Source organism: Lemur catta, chromosome 1 (assembly GCF_020740605.2).
Source record: "Lemur catta isolate mLemCat1 chromosome 1, mLemCat1.pri, whole genome shotgun sequence".
Classification (NCBI taxonomy): Eukaryota; Metazoa; Chordata; class Mammalia; order Primates; family Lemuridae; genus Lemur; species Lemur catta.
The window spans coordinates 168,977,047-168,998,752 of NC_059128.1; the positions used below are offsets into that span (position 1 = coordinate 168,977,047).

The 21,706-nt window shown below is 38.4% G+C and overlaps 1 protein-coding gene across 1 annotated transcript in view; it reads right to left on the reverse strand.

The window, feature by feature from the left end:
* Positions 1-20,691, reverse strand: part of MSL2 (MSL complex subunit 2) — a 33,699-nt gene extending 13,008 nt beyond the window's left edge. Inside the window, exon 1 of the mRNA XM_045539116.1 lies at positions 20,484-20,691. Coding sequence (XP_045395072.1) covers positions 20,484-20,625 — 142 coding nt within the window. The 5' untranslated portion in view covers positions 20,626-20,691. The remainder of the gene's footprint in view (positions 1-20,483) is intronic.
* Positions 20,692-21,706: the final 1,015 nt, after the last annotated feature.

Sequence of the window (21,706 nt, forward strand, 5' to 3'; positions counted from 1 at the left end):
CAGGGAAAATTAACCAAGACTCACATGAACAACATCATGAAATACCATTATCAGAAGGCAAAAAATGCATACAGGCAAATATGATGGTTATGATTAAAACCATCATGCCATTTGTCCAAGAAATATTCTCAGAAACCAGAATTTTAAATGGTCAAAGCATCCACAAGCAGACTCAATAAATCTTATAATACTGGAGATATGGAAAAAAATCAAGTTTTGTAATAATACTGCAACCTATTTTACCAAAATAATAAAAGAAAAAGAAAAATACAGAATCCAACAGCTATAAAATATGTGGCATCCTACAAAAGACAGGAAGCAGTTTTCTGCTTTTGCTGAGACAGCAACATCAAACAAAAGAGATATCATAAAAGATACATTTCTAGACCAAGCTTGGTGGCTCATGCCTGTAATCCTAGCACTTTGGGAGGCCAAGTCAAGAGAATCACTTGAGTCCAGGAGTTGAAGACCAGCCTGAGCAACATAGTGTTACCCTGTCTCTACTAAAAAATAAAAAATTGGCCGAGCATGGTAGCCTGAGCCTCCAGTCCCAGCTACTCAGGAGGCTGAGGCAGGCAGATTACTTGAATCCAGGAGTTTGAGGCTGCAGTGAGCTATGATCACACTACTGCACTCCAACCTGGGCCACAGGGTGAAACTCCATCTTTATTTAAAAAAAAAAAAAAATTAAAGTTTTTAAAAAGGAAGTTTTCTGGGTCCACTTATGTTACTGATTCTAAAGCCAACTTCCTCAGCAATTACTATTGAATGAAATAATGTCCTTTGTGTCAGCCATTCCTTTCAAAATGGCCCAGATAACTTTATTAACCATCTAATTATAGCTACAGTTACATATACAGAAAGAAAAAAAAGTTTTATTCATAGCAAAAAGAATTTTGCTGCCAACCAAAACTGCTGTGAAGCTCTTGGATCAAAGACAGGATAGTAACTTAAAAGATGACAAAAACATCTGAATGGATGATGACAAGTGGCACACTTGATCTTGGAAAGGAACTCCCAAATGCTGCAGACAAAAAAATCTTCAAACATTTCATTCAGGAAAGTAGTCTTGGATTCTGCCAGGCAAATCATTCCTGTACCATAAGGGCAAGGTTTTTCTTTTTTTTTTTTTTAATGGGTACATAATAATACATACTTATGGGGTACATGTGATATTTTGATACAAGCATACAATGCCTAATGATCAAATGAGGGTAAGTGGGATATCCATCACCTCAACTCTCCTGGTTATTTTCAAATATACAATAAATTATTAACTATAGTCACCCTATTGTGCTACCAAAAGGCAAGCCTTTTCTATATAATCAATATAACCATATTTGTCCAAGAAATATACTTCACATCTTTCCATTTTGTCCAGTATGACCAAAAAAATCCCAAAACACCTTGTTCATATTTTAAAATATCTCAAATTAAGAAAAGCCAGTAAAAGATAGTTTTGGAATTTTCAAAAAGAAAGAAAAAAGTCAATAAAAAGAGTGTAAGCCTGATATCAAATGGGGGGGACACCCCTTTAATTTATAAAAGGTAATAAAAATGAGGCAGCAGAACACTAACAATGATGGGAGGAAATGAAGCCAATTATATGCCATGATGTTCAACATGTTTGAGAGAGTATTCTTTTTGTTCCATCCCAAAATGTGTCCTAATGATAAATGTTTTCCGTATATCTGGCATTATACAAATTAATCGTTTTCTTTCATTATATTATTACTTGATTCTATCACTCAACATTTACCTGGATATTTCTCATAAACATGAAAAAGCGGGACATGTTAAATCCCTGAAAGTTTAGCAAATCATTGCTCTGTCACAAATCAAAAGAATTTTAAAGTTAGGAAGTGCCAGAAGTCAGGTTTCTTGGCATACAAGATCTTAGGACAGAGGTTAACGTGCTGAAAGTTTATAACATGGGTTGCTCTCAGGATTATCACTTGTAGAGGAAGGAAGGAAGGGACAGAGGAAGAACAAGTTAGGCTTGGATGTAATCACAACAAAAGCCTTAGCTGACCCCACAGCAAACTCTGAAGCTGTGATGACTCTTTAGGGTTGTCCTATGTTGTGGCCAGGAAACCAGGTGTTTAATGAACCAGTGTTTGGACACAGGCTACTCCCAGCAAGGGGATGTGACCTTAAGTGAGTGGCTCTCTTCAATCAACGGCAATTCCCAGGGAGGTCTGACAACCCCAACAGCACACTCAGTAGCTAACAGAATGAAGTCCTTCAGTCCTGAATTGGGTATTTGGGTAGTGTATCATGGCATCCACTACAATCAGTAATTCTGTAACTGTCCAAATCTGATAAAGTTTGTGTAAAACAATGTATTAATAATAGTAATATGTGCCTTTAAAAGTGATTTGGCCCTCTGTTTCTTAAAGCTACAAACTAGCTAAATATATAGGTTCTTTTCAGTGCTAAAATTTGATGATTTTATGACTTTCAAGACTTTATGGCTAGATCTATAATGTGTCAAGTCTTGCATTTGGATATCAGTAACTGTTGAGGAGATAGGTATACAAGAACTGCATTCTATTTTGTATGTTGAAATTTTCTACAAAAGTTGCAAAATAAAGTTCAACAAAAGCTTGAATATTATTCACGCCAATTTTTATGCTTTCAAACTTACCAGAAGCTTTACATATTTAAACATTCTCCCTTCTCTCCCCAATTCTCATCCTACACACACCCAACTCCTCCCTAACAAACACATAGACTCTCTCTCTCTCTCTCCCCCCCCACCCCCCTTTTCTTCTTCCATCCAAGATAAATCCTCCTCTCTCCCTCCAACACTCTGGCTTCCACTCTTCCTCCCTAGTTACCCACATAACTTTATACCCTCTCTCACTTCTACCTTCAACCTTCCTTCTCCACAGCAACTTGTCCTCTGGTTATTCATTGCTGAAGCAGCTCCCCAGAATCAACCTTCTAATGAAAGGCAAAAATTGCTTATCCCAAATTCAATGGGCATTCTTCCTTGAAATGCTCTCCTCCCTTCTTCAACACTGTCTATCCCATCTCCTCTACATCCTCGTCCTCTGTCCCTTCCTTAATTTTAGTATTTCCTATGTTTCTGTAATAGGATCTACGCTCCTTACTCCCTCTTCCAGTATTCCTCAGTAATCTTTACTGTGTCACAGACCCCTTTGAGAATCTGATAATATAAATATGTACAAATTATTGCATAGACTCTTATGGGGATCATGACTCTTTTCCCCTTTTGAAACAGAGATATGACACCACCAAAGTTTAAAACGGCTCAACACACTCCTTCCAAAGTGATCTGCTCATAAAACTGTTTCAACTACCATTTATAAACTGCTGACTTCTGAATCTGTATCTCCAGCTCAAACCTTTCACTCCTGAGCTTCAGACTCTAATGCCTACTAGGAATCACATCTTTTGTCAACTCACAGATAACTCAAGTTAACATGAGCAAATATAAATTTATCTCCCCTAAACCCCCACCTAAAAGCCTGCTCTTCTTCAGCATCCCTTATTGTCTTAGACGCTGACACTATCATTCACTCAGAAACCAGATACCTTGAAACAATCCAGAGGCTTCTCTTCACCTCCATTCCACATCCGGTCAGTCTTCCTGCATGCAGCTTCTAAAAATCTGCCAATTCCACCCTTCAGGTTTTACCCCCACAACTACTCCTGCCTTAGTTCAACTCTCATCCTTTCTCATCCTGAATATCGAGAGTTTTCTAGCTGATCTCCATGCCTCAACTTCATCCACTCCAATCAATCCATCTTCCAAGTGATCTTTCTAAAACACAAGTCTGATAATAGCCTTTCTTTTCAAAACCCTCCAATCAGACCTTAAAATCCAAAGTCTTTGGAATGACATATAAAGCCTTCAAGAATCTGGTCCCCACCTATACTCTCCCCCACCCCAAATCTCATACCACTACCACTAAGCTTTCTCTAAAGACTCCATACTCCATTCTCATCCACCACTGACTATTGCAAAGCATGCAAAACTTACTCATTCCTCTGAGGTTTGCTCTTCCTAGAATAATGTCCTTGGACAATCCTTGCATGGTAAATTATTCTACAAGAATCAACTCAAATATAACCTCCAAGAGAAAATCTTCCCTAATTCTCTCCCCTCCATTTGTTGAAAAAGCAACTTTATACATTCTCCTACTATAGCACTTATCATATTACACTGCCATTGTTCACTGGGTCTCACTCAAGGCCAGAAACTTATTTATCTCTATATCTTTAAACCAGTGTTGGCACAAAAGCCACACCTAATAAATGTACAATGAATCAATCATAAAAAGAACATTAGATTTGGGAGTGACCTTGGTAATCACTTTTTCCATAGCCTCATTTTAACCACTATGGACTTTCATGGATTATATAGCTCATTACTAGCAATGAGAAATAGAAGCTGAGTCTACTGATTCCCAGCCTAGTACTCCTTTCCTTTATCCAGCACCATCCCTACCTCTACTATGAGTTCATGGCACATACTGAGACAATTTTAGCTTCTTTCCATTTATCAAAAAGAATGATTACTGAAACTGAGCCTAGACAGAATCAATAATTGTCTATAAGATATAAAACCTTTTTGGAAGAACTAGTAGCTGACAATAATGTATAGAGATCGGGGCAGAAAGACTGAAAGGAAGGGGTGGATGGATTCTGAACAACAGGTTTGTGAAGGTCAGGAAATCCCTTACTGCACAGTAACTGGAGCTACAAGAGCCCTGCCTGGATTCTCTATATACTGACTTCAATTTTTAAAGTTAATCTTAAATGTTTCAAGTGAATGTATACTCTATAGAGCAGCAGTCCTCAACTTTTTTGGTACCAGGAACAGGTTTCACAGAAGACAATTTTTCCACGGGTGGGTAGGGGGAGCAGAGCTCAGGTGGTGATTGATGCAAGCTGTGGGGAAGAGGAGCACATGAAGCTTGCTGGCTCCCCTACCGCTCACCTCCTGCTGTGCACGCCCCCACTCCCCATTTTAAGTTGCATGGAAGACAATTTTTCCATGGGAGAGTGTGGCAGTGGAGGCTCTGCAGCCCGCGGATTGGGGACTGCAGCTATAAAGCACTGTACTATCTTCTCTGTTAAAGAGATTCCAGCAAAAACAAAGCTCAGCCTACATACCAGTCTAAGAATTTACAGCATCAGAAATCCTAACAAATGACTGTTTATGTTATGTATATTAAATATGTAGATATGTATTATATAATGTATGTATAAAATATGTAGATATTAAACTCATGATCAGACAGCTGGTTTTCACAAATGTCATTTCAGATAGCATTATTCATATATAAAACTGATCTATAAAAATTATTTATAAAATTTTCTAGTACTGAAGTAACAATAAATTGATGCTGATAAAGTCTGAGATAGGGCCTAAACAATAATCCTTTCATAATCCAATCCATTGATCTGATTATCTGCATTCTTCACCTTTTCCAAATGAAGAGTTAATTGTTTAGGCTATCTTCATTTAATAAAACATCTCTTCTTCCTCCATTACTTATGTAAATAATTCCTGGGGCCCAGGTATATGCCAAGCACGGTGCTAGAGCCAGCCACTCCATCTTTTAACAAGGTATTATCAGACCTTTTTTACATCTCTGAATTATAGCACCAAAATTATACCCCAAAAGTAAAGATGTAAAATAGTTTTCAAACAATAACTAACAGGATGTCTTACGGATACATATACCTATGGAAACCATCTCTGGATTCAGCCAAGAACAAACATGACTATAACATAAAAAAGATAATATGTGTCACATAACAAATTGGCACATATGAATTAACTGTTCTTGGACAATTAAAACTGTGGTCTTTTATTTTTTTAATCTTTTTTTATTTTTTGAGACAGGGTCTCTCTCTTCCACCCAGGCTGGATGGAGCAGCCTCATCATAGCTCACTGCAATCTCGAACTCTTGGGCTCAAGTGAGCCTCTTGCCTCAGCCTGCCAAGTAGCTGGGACTATAGCCATTATGTCCAGCTAATTTTTCTTTTCTTTTCTTTTTTTCTTTTTCTTTTTTTTTTGGGGGGGGGAGGGGACACTGTCTTGCTCTTGGCTCAGGCTGGTCTTGAACTCCTGGCCTCAAGTGACCCTCCTGCCTGGGCCTCCCAAAGTGCTAGGATTACAGGCATGAGCCACCACACCCAGCCAAAACTGTTCTTTTTAAAAGCTTATTTTCATCCTTGCAAAACCGATGCCCAATTATACTAGGTCATTAAGTATGAAATGTCTGATTTCCTTAAGTACTAAATTTGACAGTTGATATTTTTGACACTTCTTTTATCTTTCTTGTGTAGGTACATCCTCATTCTCTCAAACATACAGTTTGACGTGTGATTATCTAAGTTTTGTTAAAAGCATTTTTGTAAAACCTTAGATAAGTCAAAATTTGTGTTATTTTCAAATATGAGTTCCGTCATAGAACCAGTACCACACAGACAGCTCAAAGTATCAACAAAGTGTTTGAAAAAGATGTTACTAATGAGCACACAGTACCTTGATGGCTTAAAAATGTTCCATTCTAGTGATTTTAATCTTAAAAATGGGCCACGTGGGCAACCTGAGACCAAGGTGAATAATAATGAGCTAAAAGCTATAGTAGAAGCAAACCCATCTCAACCTACGTGTAAATTAGCAACAAGGTTTGATGTTACTATTCTAACAATATTAGAACATTTAAAACAAATTGGCAAGGTAAAAAAGCTGGACAGATGGGTACCACACAAATTAAATAAGCGTCAAAAAAAATTGTCTCCAAACTTCCCTTTCTTTGCTGTCACAACATAAAGACAAACCACTTCTATACCATATTGTTGCATATAATAAAAAACAGATTCTTTTTGACAATCACAAGCATTCAACACAAGGATTGGATAAAGATAAAAGTGCCAAAACACACTCCAAAACCAAATATTCATCAAAGAAAGCTAATGGAGTCTGTTCAGTGGTCCAGCACTGGTGTTATCCACTACAGACAGCTTCATGAAACCTGGTCAATCAATTACAGCAGATGTCTACTACAACCAACCAATTGGACGAAATGAGGAGGATGCTTGTGATTAAACAACCGAGACTGGTCAACAGAGATCAGCCAATCCTCTGACAACATTCCATCACATGTCACATAAACAACACTAGTCAAACTACGGAGGCTAGACTTAGAAACTCTCAGTCATCCACCATATTCACCAGACCTTGCACCAACTGACTATCACTTCTTCCAGACTCTGGACCACTTCTTACAAGGAAAAATACTCAATTCTTAACAAATTGTAAAAACTGCCTTTCATGATTTCATCGCCACTCACTTTCCAGACTTCTTCACTGTTGACATAAACAAGCTACCTTTTAGATGGCAAAACTGTGTCAATAGTTTAGGCAAATACTTTAATTAACTGTACTGCTTCTTATTTAAGATATAATAAACTTTTGACTTGAATTGGACATTTCATATTTAATGACCTAATAGGTTTCTACAGACATACCTTAAAGTCAAAACCTCTCAAAAATCTTTTCATTAGGCAAAATTCATGAGTACTATGAGTGCTACTATAAACAATAAGCAGCTCAGGTCAAAGAGAAATGAATTTGAGACTAGAGAACACTCCTAAGACAGCACTATTTTACTCTTGGTGGGGCTTCTCTAGCCCAAGTGTTTTACTTTTTTTTTTTTTTTTTTTAGACAGGGTCTGTCTCTGTCTCACAGGCTGGAGTGCAGTGGTGCGATCATAGCTCACTGCAACCTCAAACTCCTGGGCTCAAGTGATCCTCTTGCTTCAGTCTCCCAAGTAGCACTTGCCACAATGCCCAGCTAATTTTTAATTTTTTTTTTTTAAAGATGAGGGTCTCACTATGTTGTCCAGGCTGGTCTCACACTTCTGGCCTCAAGCGATCCTCCAGCCTCTGCCTCCTAAAGTAGTGCAATTATAGGCATGAGCCACTACACCAGGCTCTCTTCTTTAAATTTTTGATTGAGCAGTAGCACTTAAAATCTGTTCCTTTAAACCTCCACCCAGTTAATTTTAGCATAAACCAAAAAGTACAGGCTTCAAAGAAATCAACAGATCCAAATAACAAATTAAGGTTTTGAAATTATTAGTTTCCTAATTAAATATCCAAGCAGCCATGCCCAGACCAGCATTAGCCCCTTTAAATATCCCTGATCACCCAGATTCCACAGACTTAGAAACTATTTTCTTTAAAATATTTACCACAAATAATATGACAGGAAAAATATGCATTTTAATTAAAAACAAGGCAGGAGGATAATATGACAGATGGACATTAGTCACTAAAAATGATGACATAGAGAGTGGAAGTATTCTGACCAAGAAATTATTTTAAAGTTCGCTATATAACTTTAAATAACTAAGTACTAACTACTACATTGAGACCAGTGATAAACATGTATGCCAATTTTACAGGGATTTGAGGGGTGAAGCAAAACAACAGTTAAACACTGCAATTTTAACAGTATGAATGTTACTGGAGCCAAGGTGTTTATACTAAACATCTGAATGGTTAAACTTTAGCGTTTCTTTAACTTTCTATTTCTACAGTTAACTGAAAACTATGACAAAATCCTTCTGGTACTCAGGGTGGTAAGTCAGTAGTTTACACAAGGTAAGTTTCACCAACTATCATTATAAATTAAAAAACCAAATGTTCATCATAGATTATTAAAGGAATGATGTATAACCACTCAGTTCCACAACATTCATAAACTCAAGTCATGCCTCATTTCATATTCTAGTAAGAATGAAAAGAGAATGCCAGACATCATTTATCTTAATAACTAAGTAGGGAAGACTTTTATAGAGTGTGGTTACAGAGTACTTTTGTAATATTCCATTTTCTTATTTTAGCAAAGCAATGATGGTTGTTCATGAAATTATTACCAATTAGATAATATAGGCTGGTCAGTTAGGCACAATTAACTTGATTCATAGCTGAACAACCAAACATTAATCAATAAACCAATATAAATCTACATCCAAATTTCCCAAACTGGTGTTCCATGGAACCAGAAGGTTATTACCCTCTTAGAAAGTCATCCCCAAATACTTCAGCATCTTAAAACTGAATACTACAGCTGTCAAGAAACTTGCTTAACACAGCATTGCTTAAATTTACTGGTACACACTCTTTTTTTAACCTAACACAAGGCCTATGCTAAGACAACACTACTATCATCCAAGGGTTAGTATCAGAATCACTTACATAGCCTACTCAAGACCTGACTCAGTATCTGGGGATACTGCCCAGGAATGTGTATTTTTAAAAAGTATCCCAAATTCTGACACACAAACAGGATTAGGAACCACGAAAGATACTTTAATCTTTTTTCGCCTTGAAGCTACCTTTCACAGTAACAAGAACTCCTGGGGATTTTTTCTAATCATTTCATCACTTAAGTAGAAAATGCGATGAAGTTATTTAAAGGGATAAAAGCACTTGTAACCAACATATGACTAAAGATTATAAAGTTCATTTTAATAAAGCATACAAAGACAAATTTATCTAAGTTCTGTAAAAAATGCATTTTGATGGTGCATCTACTTTAATATGATGTGTCTTGTTTGGAAACTCATGAATGTTTAAAATGTAGGCTAAAATTGAATACATTATACAGGGACAAAACTGCATGTGTGCATACTTGGAATTCTTTTTACCATTTTTCTGTTTTGTTACTAAGTGATAAACCAAAGGTGGCTTCAGATTGGTATCTGCAAACACTTCAAATAACACATTACAAGCATATGTAGGCTTTAAGTCTCTAAAAATAAAAACCCATAGCACTATGTTTTCTCTTTTCAATATTACTTTTAGAAATATTTCCAAAGTCTTGTTGAGATACAGGATGTTAGACCAACACAGACAACTTATAGAGAGAGGTAAAAATAATCATGAACCAAATATTTAAAATCATTTACATTTTTATGTTCCTCATTATCTACCATTTATTTTAATATCAACTTAATTTTCTTAGTGTTTCTTGTCTCTAACGGATGGTCCATCAAATGCGCAAAGAACTGAAACAATATGCCTAAAAGTTAACAGAATATATGACTAACAAAACAACTTAAACCTTCACAACAGATAAAACAATTCAGCTGAATTATTAACTGGTTATGGCACCACTATTTGCCCAGATACTCATCTGGCATCTCTTCAAATTACCTCATTTTAAAGGAAGAAAAATTGTTTTATCTCTCTTTTTCTAAATAACAGAAACCTTTTACTACATGAGCACTATGGAACACTTTCTTGAGACCGATTTACTAAGCTGCAGAAATTGTTCTAGAGGTCTATAAGTGGTGAGTGCCAATGATCTGTTTATAACCCCATCTAGGCTAAATGTTTTAAAATCAAAACTTGAAAAATTTGAGATGAAAACACTGAAGGCAGCTTCCAAAACTCCCACAGCTTTCAAGAACAAATCAGACTCCCTCCATTGTTGCCTCCATCTCCCTACTCTGTCTCTGTCTCCTTTCCATTTTTCCCCTCTAAATCCTCCCTGCAAAAAAAAAAAAATCTAAGTTCTTTAGTTGTTATAGCACTGTCCAGTAGAACTTGATGCAACAATGGAAATGTTTTATATGCAATGTCCAATAAGGTAGCCATTACCCCTCTGTGGCTTCTGAGCACTCGTAGCTAACTTAGTAACTGAAAAACTTGATTTTAAGCTTTAGTTTTAATTAAATAAAATTTAAACTGTCATATATGGCTTGTGGCTCTGTATAAGGGTAGGTTAAGGATGTGAACTTACTCTGCTTCCAGACAAAATGGAATAATCAGATTTACTCTCCTGCCTGTAACAATTTAAAAACTGGAGAACCAAATAATGTTTTTCAAATATTGCGCAACAGGCAGCACAGAACAGTGATCTCTGGGAGGGGGAACAAATGAGGTGAACCCCACAACTGCCCCACCTTATTGTCTGGAAATGGTTTTCAGGCTGGAGCACAGAGAAGGAAAATTCAGACAAAGCCTGGTGGTCTCCCTGAGTTGGGAAGACAGAACTAAAATGCCAAGACAGCTGGACTTCTTAGGGCAGAGTACCAGAGATGAGAGAGCTGCACAGAGAAAGAGGTCCAGAGATTTGCACGAAGTTCTTCTGAAGTCTTCAGCTGAGTACTGACTAGCACATTTGAATAAAACCAGAGAAGCCCTAGAAAACAACACTGGGACCAATCCTCATAACTCACAGAAGCAGGAGTGTAATTCCTGTTCCCACCACCCAGAGTGAGAAATCTCATAATTCACAAGGCATCACACACAGTGTAGTCAGAAGGTTCTTGCCTTAGTAGAGTAGAAAAATTAGCCCCTAGTGGCTGCTGTGGTCCTGCCTAACAAAAGCTTAAAAAGAAGCCTCTAAAGGATCAAATAGTGTCCAAGTAAATTAACCTCATTCCTAGAACAAAGTTGAAGAATATTTATAGTACAAAGATACACAGCAACAATGTAAAATTTTACCTACAAAGTAAAACTCACAATATCTGGCATCTGATCCAAATTAACCAGGTATGCAAAGAAGGAAAACATAACCCATGATGAGAAAAACCAATCAGAGCAACAAACCCAGAAATGACACAGAATTAGTAGACAAGAACATTAAAAATGAAAGTTAATATAACTATATTCTACAGGTTCAAAATTGTTTTATGTACCTAATAACAGAGCTTCAAAATACATGGAGCAAAAACTGATAAAACTTCAAAGAAACTGACAAAACCATAATTATAGTTAAGAGATTTCAATGCCACTCTCTCAATAATTGACAAAACCACTAGAAAACCAACGAAAGAAGATTTGAACACCACTATCAACCAACTTGTGAAAACATTTTAATTGACCAGAAAACATGTGGAATAACATTTGCTCTCCAACTGCCAAACAAAATAAAGCAATCCTGATTCTTAACCAGGTAACAAGGTTTCACAAAATAATTCAAAATCACATCATTCAAATTCTATGGCTCTAAATAGTGTCCAGAGCACAATCATTCCTGGGGATTACAAATCCAAATGCTTACAGGGGCAAGCAGGTAAAGCTTTAAAAAAAAAAAAAAAAAAATCGACAAAGGCTGGGTAGGACCAAGGCAAACTGGCGAGAGCATACTCATGGCCCAGCCCAGAAGGGAAAACCCCTCTCTACTCCTGCAATGAGGGAATGTTTCCATTCAGTGTTTCCATTGTTACAACACCTTACAATTTTCCAAGAGGTACCTAAAATCTGAATTTTTATGTGAACTCCAGATTTTGAAGCTCTGATCACCAGTTCAATAAATTTTTAGCCAAGCTTTGAAAAAAAAAAGTCTCAAGGCCAAATTCACAGCCAAATTTCTAGCTCTAGTCCAACAACCTCATCTTACAAATTAAACAGAAAAATCAAATAATTTGTTCAAAACATCAAGGCAGATAATCCCACCTGGCCATATGTAAAATACTGTGGACATGAATACAAAAATCCACACTTTTAGTGGAAATTAAAACCAAGATGCTGCCAGAACAGTTAACTTAGTGATACTTACCTTCTCAGGAATGACATAAAAACTGTCTTCCAACAGTTGAAGGGCAAAATTTTATCAAAGGCTTTCTGAATTATTCCAGATGACAATTAAAATTAGTGGAGATAACTATGTATGTACAGGGAAGGTGACTTCGGCAAAATGGAAGCAAAAAAAGAAAGCTCTTTTGAAAAAAAAAAAAAAAAATGTTGAACAATGAAATGGCTATTTTGCAGAGTACTTAGCTCAATCAAATACCTGAATTCTCTCAAGATGCAATACCATATTGCTAAAATCCCTGAAGAATATTTTAACTGGGCTATCCTTATCCACTCTTCACATCCCCCCCTCCAAAAAAAATCAACATCCTTCCTACTTCATTTCTGATATGAACTGAATTACCGTTTGACTCCATGCATCTGTATGAAACTACCAAATTTTGTCAGTTCTTCAACACAATTCAGTGCAATTGTCCCTTGGTATCCATGGAGGATTGGTTCCAGGAACTCCCTCTGAGAGCAAAATCAGACAATGCTCAAGTCCCTGATATAAAATTATATAGTATTTGCATATAACCTATGCACACCCTCCCATATACTTTATTTATTTATTTTTTTTTTGAGACAGAGTCTCGTTTTGTTGCCCGGGCTAGAGTGAGTGCCATGGCGTCAGCCTAGCTCACAGCAACCTCAAACTCCTGGCCTTAAACGATCCTACTGCCTCAGCCACCCGAATAGCTGGGACTACAGGCATGCGCCACCATGCCCGGCTAATTTTTTTTGTGTGTATATATATATTTTTTAGTTGGCCAGATAATTTCTTTCTATTTTTTAGTAGAGACAGGGTTCTCGCTCTTGCTCAGGCTGGTCTCGAAATCCTGAGCTCAAGCAATCCACCCGCCTCAGCCTCCCAGAGTGCTGGGATTACAGGCGTGAGCCACCACACCCAGCCTCCCATATACTTTAAAACCATCTCTAGAGTACTTATAATACCTATTACAATGTGAATGCTATGTAAATAGTTGCTAAACTATATTGTTTAGGTAGTGATGACCAAAAAGAAGGTCTGTACATATTCAGTACAGACACAATTTTTCCTTTGGAATACCCCTGATCTGAGGTTGGTTGAATCCACAGATGCAGAACCCAAAAATATGGAGGGTGGACTGTACATTTTTATCAAGTATATACTATCTGAAAGCACTGTGCTAGATATGTTTATAAATTTAAGATAGGAAATACCTCATATCATCCATTCATACCAAGATAAGCCCAATTACGGCAAAGTATGACACAATACATATCAAAGAATTAAAATGTTATGATAATCACAGGATAACAAAATTTTGCCTACACATTATCTTGTGCTTTTTTTTTCCCCCACTTTTTTTCCCCCACTTTTTTTTCCCCCAGAATTAAAATGTTATGATAATCACAGGATAACAAAATTTTCCCTACACATTATCTTGTGCTTTTTTTTTCCCCCAGCTCTATTCAGGCCTCTAATACAGATACATCTATTATCTTTCCTAACTGGGTTCCCTCTATTCCAATCAAACAAAACCCATATTTGACCCCAAATTAATCTTTTCTAAAAAAGAATTTCAATCACATCACTCTCCTACTTAAACATTGTTTCTCAAATGCTTACAGCAGTGATTTGCAAATCCCCCTCCCAATAAAGATGGGCAGTTAAAATGCAGATTACAAGGCCCTAACCACAGAGATTCCAATTCAATTTGTCTTGGTGTAATGACTGAGAATCTGAATTTTAACAAGCTTTTAGGTGATTTTGATTCAAGTGGCCTACAGAGCACACTTTGGGTGAAAAAAAAACATGTCTACAAAATGAATGTCAAATTCCTTAGCCTGGCATCAAAGCTGCCCACACAAAAGGCTCCTGAGTAACCACTATAGGGCAAGGGCTGTCCCATAAGGACTCTTTATTCTAGATAAACTTGATTTACTGTTATTCAAACAAGCCAACCATTCTCTCTTTCAAATCATACTAAAAATGTCTAACTTCACCATTCCTCTTGGCCCAGCTCAAGCCCACAGTTATCAGATCTCACCAGACTGAAACATTTTCTCCTGCCTAATTCTACAGTACCATAACGCCTGCCTTGAACCATTATTTAAACTAGATTATTAACTTTTTAACTTTCCAATTTACATGAAGGGCTGTGGATCAAACCTCTTTTCATCCCTCTCAGTACCTAGAACAATGCATTTAAGGAGTCCTGTCCCTAAGGCAATTTCATTTTGCATAAACATACCCAAGTATGAATAAATACTTTGGAATTCTTAGAATACTAAGAGAAAATTGTAAAAAGGAAGTTCTTCTTAGGAAATGAAATCAAACAGTTAAATAAATATCTGAAATAAAGTGTATCTGCCAACAAAATTGCTAAACACTGGTATTCCTTACCAGCCTACTAGATAAATGCTCCCTAAAGAATTCTTCCCAGATCAGAGAGAATGGGTGAATTTAAGTTCCAAGAAAAAACTGGTAAACCAAACTCTGCATTAACACCAATCAGGTTTGGTTAACCTTTGACTCAAACAGCTATTCAAAAACATATTACATGGAAGGAAAAATACTTTTATAGTTAGTAAATTTTGAAATTTTTACAGGTACAAAAATGTTTAACTTGAGGTTTGGTATAGCGTAAGTGTCTCTACCCCAGCACTTATCCAATAATAATTGGTTTACTTATCTGTCTTTCCCATAACACTGACCAGCATCTGTTGGGACCAGGGACCAGGCCATTTGTTTTATTCATCTTTCTATCCCAGGATCTATAACACCATACGTGAGTAATAAAGATACAATGAATAAGGTTTTCAAGATAAAAAAATGATAGCAATTCTCCAAAGATAATATAAAAAATAGCCAAAAAGCACATGAAAAGATGTTCTACATCACTGATCATCAGAAAACTGGAAATGAAAACCACAAACGAGGTATCACCTCATATCCATTATGATGGCTACTATCAAAAAAACAGAAAATAACAAGCATTGGTGAGAATGTGCAGTAATTGGAACCCATGTGTGCTGTTGGAATTGTAAAATGGTACAACCACCATGGAAAACAGTATGGAGTTCCTCAAAAAATTAAAAATGGATCTACCATATGATCCAGCAATCTCCCTTCCTGTGTATATATCCAAAAGAATTGAAAGCAGAGTCTTAAAGAGATATCTGCATACCCATGTTCATAGCAGCACTATCCACAATAGCTAAGAGGTAGAAGCAACCCAAATGTCCATTGATGGATAAATGGATAAACAAAATGCTGTCACATGCTATAACATGGATAAACCTTGAGGACACTATGCTAAGTGAAATAGGCCAGTCACAAAAAGACAAATAGTGTGTGATTCCACTTATATGAAGTACCTAGAGTAATGAAATTTACAGAAAGTAGAATGATGGTTGCCAGGGGCTCATTGTAGGGGAAAATGGGGAGTTGTCGTTTAATGGCTATAGAGTTTCAGATTTGCAAGATGAAAAGTTCTGGAGATCTGTTTCACAACCACGTGAATATTCTGTATACTTAACACTACTGAACTGCACACTTAAAAATGTTTAAAATAAATTTTATGTTATGTGTTTACAATAAAAAGATTTAATGATAGTGATTCCAAGTAAAAGGAAAATAAAATCTTAAGTATCAAACTCATGCTTGAGAAAAAACAAATATAAAATATAACACCTATATACAAGTATTCAAATAGCCTTTAATTTAGCCTTCATCTAAATGAAATGTAGTTTTAAAAAAGTCACTCAAGGTTATATGCTCAAATTATGTATTAGAAAATTCCTGCTACTCATAAATTATTGTTTGCTCAGTCACAAAGCAAAGTATTTCTGCTAAAAGAGAAGCATAATGCTAGAACTGGAAAAGATACTTTAAAAAAAAAAAAAGTACCAAATATTCTGAGCATCAATGAAAGAGATCCTTGAGTGACTCCTACCACTAAATCCAACATGGGTCCACAATGGCAAAATGACAAAAATAAGGAAATGAAAGTAGTTTTTCATAAAGCCAAATCTGTTTAATTTTAATTCTGAAAGAACATCTTTACTATTAATACTTTGATGATGCCGAAAAGTTCTCTTCTCAATGGTACAAGTATTTACCTGTTCAACAGATTAATGTCTGTTGAGCCAGACACTGTCAGGATGTACAAGGGTACAATGGTAAACACAACAAGCAGGATCTCACCCTCAGGAAACTACCTAACTTAAGAGTGGTATGTAAGAGTAGCAGTAGTAAAGAGAGATAACAGACTTTTGTTTTTAAGCCTTTAACATGCAAAACAAAAAGCTGGTCACCATGTCACCCAATGTCCCAGTGGGAAACAATCTCCAGCCTCTATTTTATAAATGAGTAATTGGGTGTCTAAAAGGGTCACAACTATTCAGTAAATCCAAAGCCAAAAATCACTTTGTTTCTAGACACTAACTATAATACCAGAAAAATATTCATGTGCCTGAGATCGGACCATAATTTACAGGACCCCAAATATCTCCAAGAGCAACATTTTTCCATTTAACATGCCCTTGTATTAAACAGTGCTCAGAGGATTTGATTCTTTATATCCAGCTTGTTATATCATTTGCAGACTTACAAGTTTAACGAAAATTTTAAATCCCTAGGGCAAAATTCATCAAGTCTCACACTGATAAGCAAATCTAACATGTAGAACAGGAGCAAGGAACTCTTAAAAAATAGTACCCATATTGATTCTGTCTTGGTCACTGTTTCTGTGGCCTAGAAAGTAAAGTAATTCTCTGGAGCATTGCTATTTCATTCACTAGAAGTTTCAGAAGGTTAAATATACAAAGCAATTGAAAAACAGTGATAATCAGCTAATTAACATTTCAAAGAATAACAAAACTGTAATTCCAGTAAATAACTGATGTTTGCCAGTAATTGACCTGACAGTTCAGTCTCTTCCCTCACTTCCCACCTTTCTACTTCTGTGTAAAGACAGGATATGAAGCACCTAATACGTGCCAAGACATTCAATCTGCATATGCGTTCTCATGGGTTCAAAAAGTTTTTTCAAACCACTTAAAAATAAACCCACATATAACACAAATTTGGAGAAATAAACTTGAAGCAGATAAAGGAAACTGGCAAAAAAGTTAAAGCAACTTGCCTACATAGTAAGTATAAAAGCCAAGACTTCAACCTAACTGCAAAGTGTGTAGGCCTGTTACTTTGCCTTCTTCATCTCTTTCCTCTGAGTCTGTCATAAACACCTACATACAAATCACTGGACAGGAGAGAGAAGGTGAAGCAAGAGGAATACAAAAATGTGCAAAATATAGCATTTTCTGTAAGAAGTTTATTATATATATTATAAGAATCAGACTGATATAAAAACTACACTGAAAGGAGTTATAAGTACCTTATGACTGGAACAAAGGGTTATAGAGGATCATAGGACAAAGAGAACTTTTTGCTGCAATAAGCAAGGAAAACTTCACCAAGGAGGAAGGGAGGTGAGTTAGACCCTTAGGCAAAAGAAACTTAAGGGAGCAAAGGTAGGAAAAGAGGAGGAAGATATAGGGCGTGTCTGAAAAAACCAAAATCATCAATCTGGTTGAAGCAGAGAAATTAGGTAAAAGCACAGCTGAATACAAGGCTGAAAAGGTAGGACTGAGTCAAGTGTTAGAGGACCTGTTGAAACAAACTCCTTATTTACAGAACTAAGATAAAATTAATCTTCACCTTTACATATTTATTATCTTCATGAAATAAGATTGCACATGCACCCATTAATTTGAATGGGTTTATGCTTCTGAACTAACGAAAAATGTCCAGGACAGTACCTAGTACAAATATGATTAAATGCTGGAGCTAAATCCAAATAACTCATTTGTTTCTATCTCTTGATAACCACTGACTTATGTCCAAAAAAACTGGGGTGGGGGAAATACCTGAACCTACATCCATCCATACTACTGAAACTTCATGCCACCTATTCAATTAAGGGAGGAGTAGAACTCACAAATCTTTTCCATTGGATGATGGGGAGAGAGGCTTGAACAAGAAGGAATAATTGCAAGCCCCAATGTCAGAAAAATTCCCCTTGTGTTGCCAAGACTGGTTTTTTTTTAAAAAAGGCTACAGTTGGACTTTTTTTTTTCAATGTAGCTTTATCTTTAATCCCATCCTTTAAAATCCAGGTTAGAATTTGAGAAAATGTTGCATTAGACCACCACTGTCCTAAAGCTATTGATAAGAACTTAAAATCCCAAACATCTACAGGATTCAAAACCACCATTTTACCCTTAGAGACCCAAGTCCCACCCACGTAGTGGAAAAGAAGATCTACTAGATTCTGCAAGTGTTACTTGATAATAACCACTCCATTGACGTTTGGGTAAGACAGTGGGCTGCCTGCCATATGCCCTCCCTTTCCCCTACTTCACCATAGCAGCACCCCTCCCCCTAAAAAAAAGAAAAAAAAGTATATGGAAAAGGAAGTTATGGCAGCTCCATTTCCTAAGTCTTCAAACCATCAAAAGCTGTGAAGACACAAAAAGAACAACTCCACAAAAGTGGGAAGTAGACTGAGAGGGTACCATGAAACTAAGCAAATTCTCCAAATACTTACATTTGTAACATTTAAGCTGAACAGTAACTTCAAAACTACCCCAAAGCTCTCATTTTACCCATCAAGAAACTGAGGCCCAGGGCAGTTAAGTGATCTGCCCTGGGCTACTGCTTCTCTATATAGCTGTTAAATGTCAGTTACTAGTCACAATAGCAATTCATCTCTAACTCACCTCAGTTACTTAAATGTTTATGACATTAAAAACCTGGCTTGCAAAAAACACAATCTCCACCTCTTCTGCACTACCCCCCCCAGCCACCAAGTGCCTTGCCTCAGAGATATACAGAATACTAGGTGAATCTCAAATGAACACAATTTTCCCCTTCAGCCACAACTGTCAAAAAATTTATCTTCTTCATCTAATTTTAAATAAAGTAGAAGCCTGAAAGTGCCTGAATTTCTCAAGTTCTGACTAAACAAGTGGATCAACAAAACCTCAAAATTTGGGGTAAATATTAAGTCAAGCATATATATTACTTTTTGTCAGCTGCCGCTTTCTTTGTATTAACGTTTCAATCTAGGCTTTTTGAAAAGTAATTAACGTACATGCACAGTTAACCCAAATTATCATCACTTCCGAGACATTTCAATATACAATTTAGCATCTCCTCTCTCTTAAAAATAATTTAAAGGTATCCCGCCTACCACGAGTTAATATTCTTTTGAACAAAAACATCTAAAATTACCCTCTACCAAGCCACATATATCAAAATCACAAAATGAGAAACGTAGTAAGTAAAATTCCCACCAGCTAAAAAGCACTTAGAGTACCATCAGTCTTCCCTGGCTCACTGCTAACCGTCAAACCGTCAAAGCATTTGTTGAGAACCTGGGGGAAAAGTTCTGCACCGAGTTCTCCGGCTGTGGGTGCATCAGATTATACCACCACCTCCACATAACACCAGTCTGGAGAAATGCAAACATGCCACATGTACATGTTTTAATCATGTTTAACCACGTCTGACCACGGTGGGTATTAAATCAGTTCTCGCAGCAAAGGTAAAAAGAAAAAGCAGCACTGTACGTGCATCTTCCCCCACTTAACACACCATTACCAGATGAACCGAGGAGAATTAAACCGTTCTGAACGTTAAGGCCGCTGTACAAAGCGGTTTGAAAGGATTCTCTGATTTTCTGAAATGCCGGGCAAAAGTCCCTTGGCAAGTTTCAAAACTAATGGCCATAAAACTACCGCACAAATAACAAAACATAATACGAACTACCATGCCGTCAACCCATTCACATTACCACTGCTCAGAAAGCTTTTTTAAAACAAGCATTGAAAAGGGAACAATAAAAAGTGTCTCACCGCAAACACAGCACGAGAGGGACTGTCGGAAGTAAGGCAAGAGCCTGTTAATCTCAGTAAACGCCTTGGGGTCTCCGGGGTCGTAGTTGAGCACTAGGCGGCTCGCGGAAATGTAGAGAGCAGTAGCATTCACGGGGTTCATTGCAGACACTTCGACACCAATGGCTCCCGGTTGAAAAGAAATTCCGGATCCAACTTTGTAAGCAGTCAGGGAACAATGGCGAATTTGCAACAATTCGGAAGAAATCAGAGCAGAACCATTGGCCAAAGTAACCAAAATCCGTGCAAGTTTGTGGAGCTGAAGCAATCCTCCCACACATGGGGCCTTGGCGCCCCTCCTCCGTCCCTGAGACTTTCAGACGAAAAAAGAGAGAAGAGAGAGACACCAGCGTTCGAGTTCGTCCGGAGCGTCCACAGAGCGCGGAACGCGGCGGGTTGGGCGCTCGGGGCGGGACTCGGCTCTCAGTCTAGCCCCAAGGCTCGGCGGGCGGCCTTCGCTCGAGCTGCATCTCCGACCCCGGAGGCACCTCCTCTGGTAGAGCTCGCGGGCGCGGGAGCAGGCCCCAGCCCGGTCCCAGGGGCGGCACGCTTCTCGCAGGCTGCAGGGCCTCTTACTCCATCACAGCGCCCGGCGAGGAGGCAGCGGCGACAGCAAGGACGACGGCTCGGGCGTCGGCTTCCCCGACCTAGTGCACGACGCCGCGGCGGCGAAGGTTGCTGTTGCGGCTAGCTAAGGCCGCCGCCGCTCTCTCCATATCGGACGCGGGGCCCAGACTGCGCGCTGGCTCTCCGCCCCGGCGGCTGCAGCCCGCTGTTCCCTGAGGTGGCGAGGCGGGCAGGAGAGTCCCTCACCCGAGAGGGGAGGGCCGGGGAGGAAGTGCGCGGGCTGCCGCCGGCGGGCGGGAGGGGGCGGGGAGCAGGCCCGGCCGGGCCGCGGCGGCGCCCCTCGCTCCTCAGTCGCACACTCCGGGGTCACCAGACGCAAGCACCGCCCCCTCACTGCCCGGCCATCTTTTCGGTGCCGCACAACACAGACAACTCGTCCGCCAAGCACGACGGCCGCCGCCTGCAGCTCCCGCCCGGCCGCGGCTAAGGCGAGCGCTCACACCGCCAGGCCCCGCCGCCGCCCAGCGCACACACCAAGGCCCTGCCGCAGGCCCCTCCTCCGTGCTTCTCCGCCCTCACCCCGACTCCACGCGCCACTCTGGCTCGGTAGGGCCCGG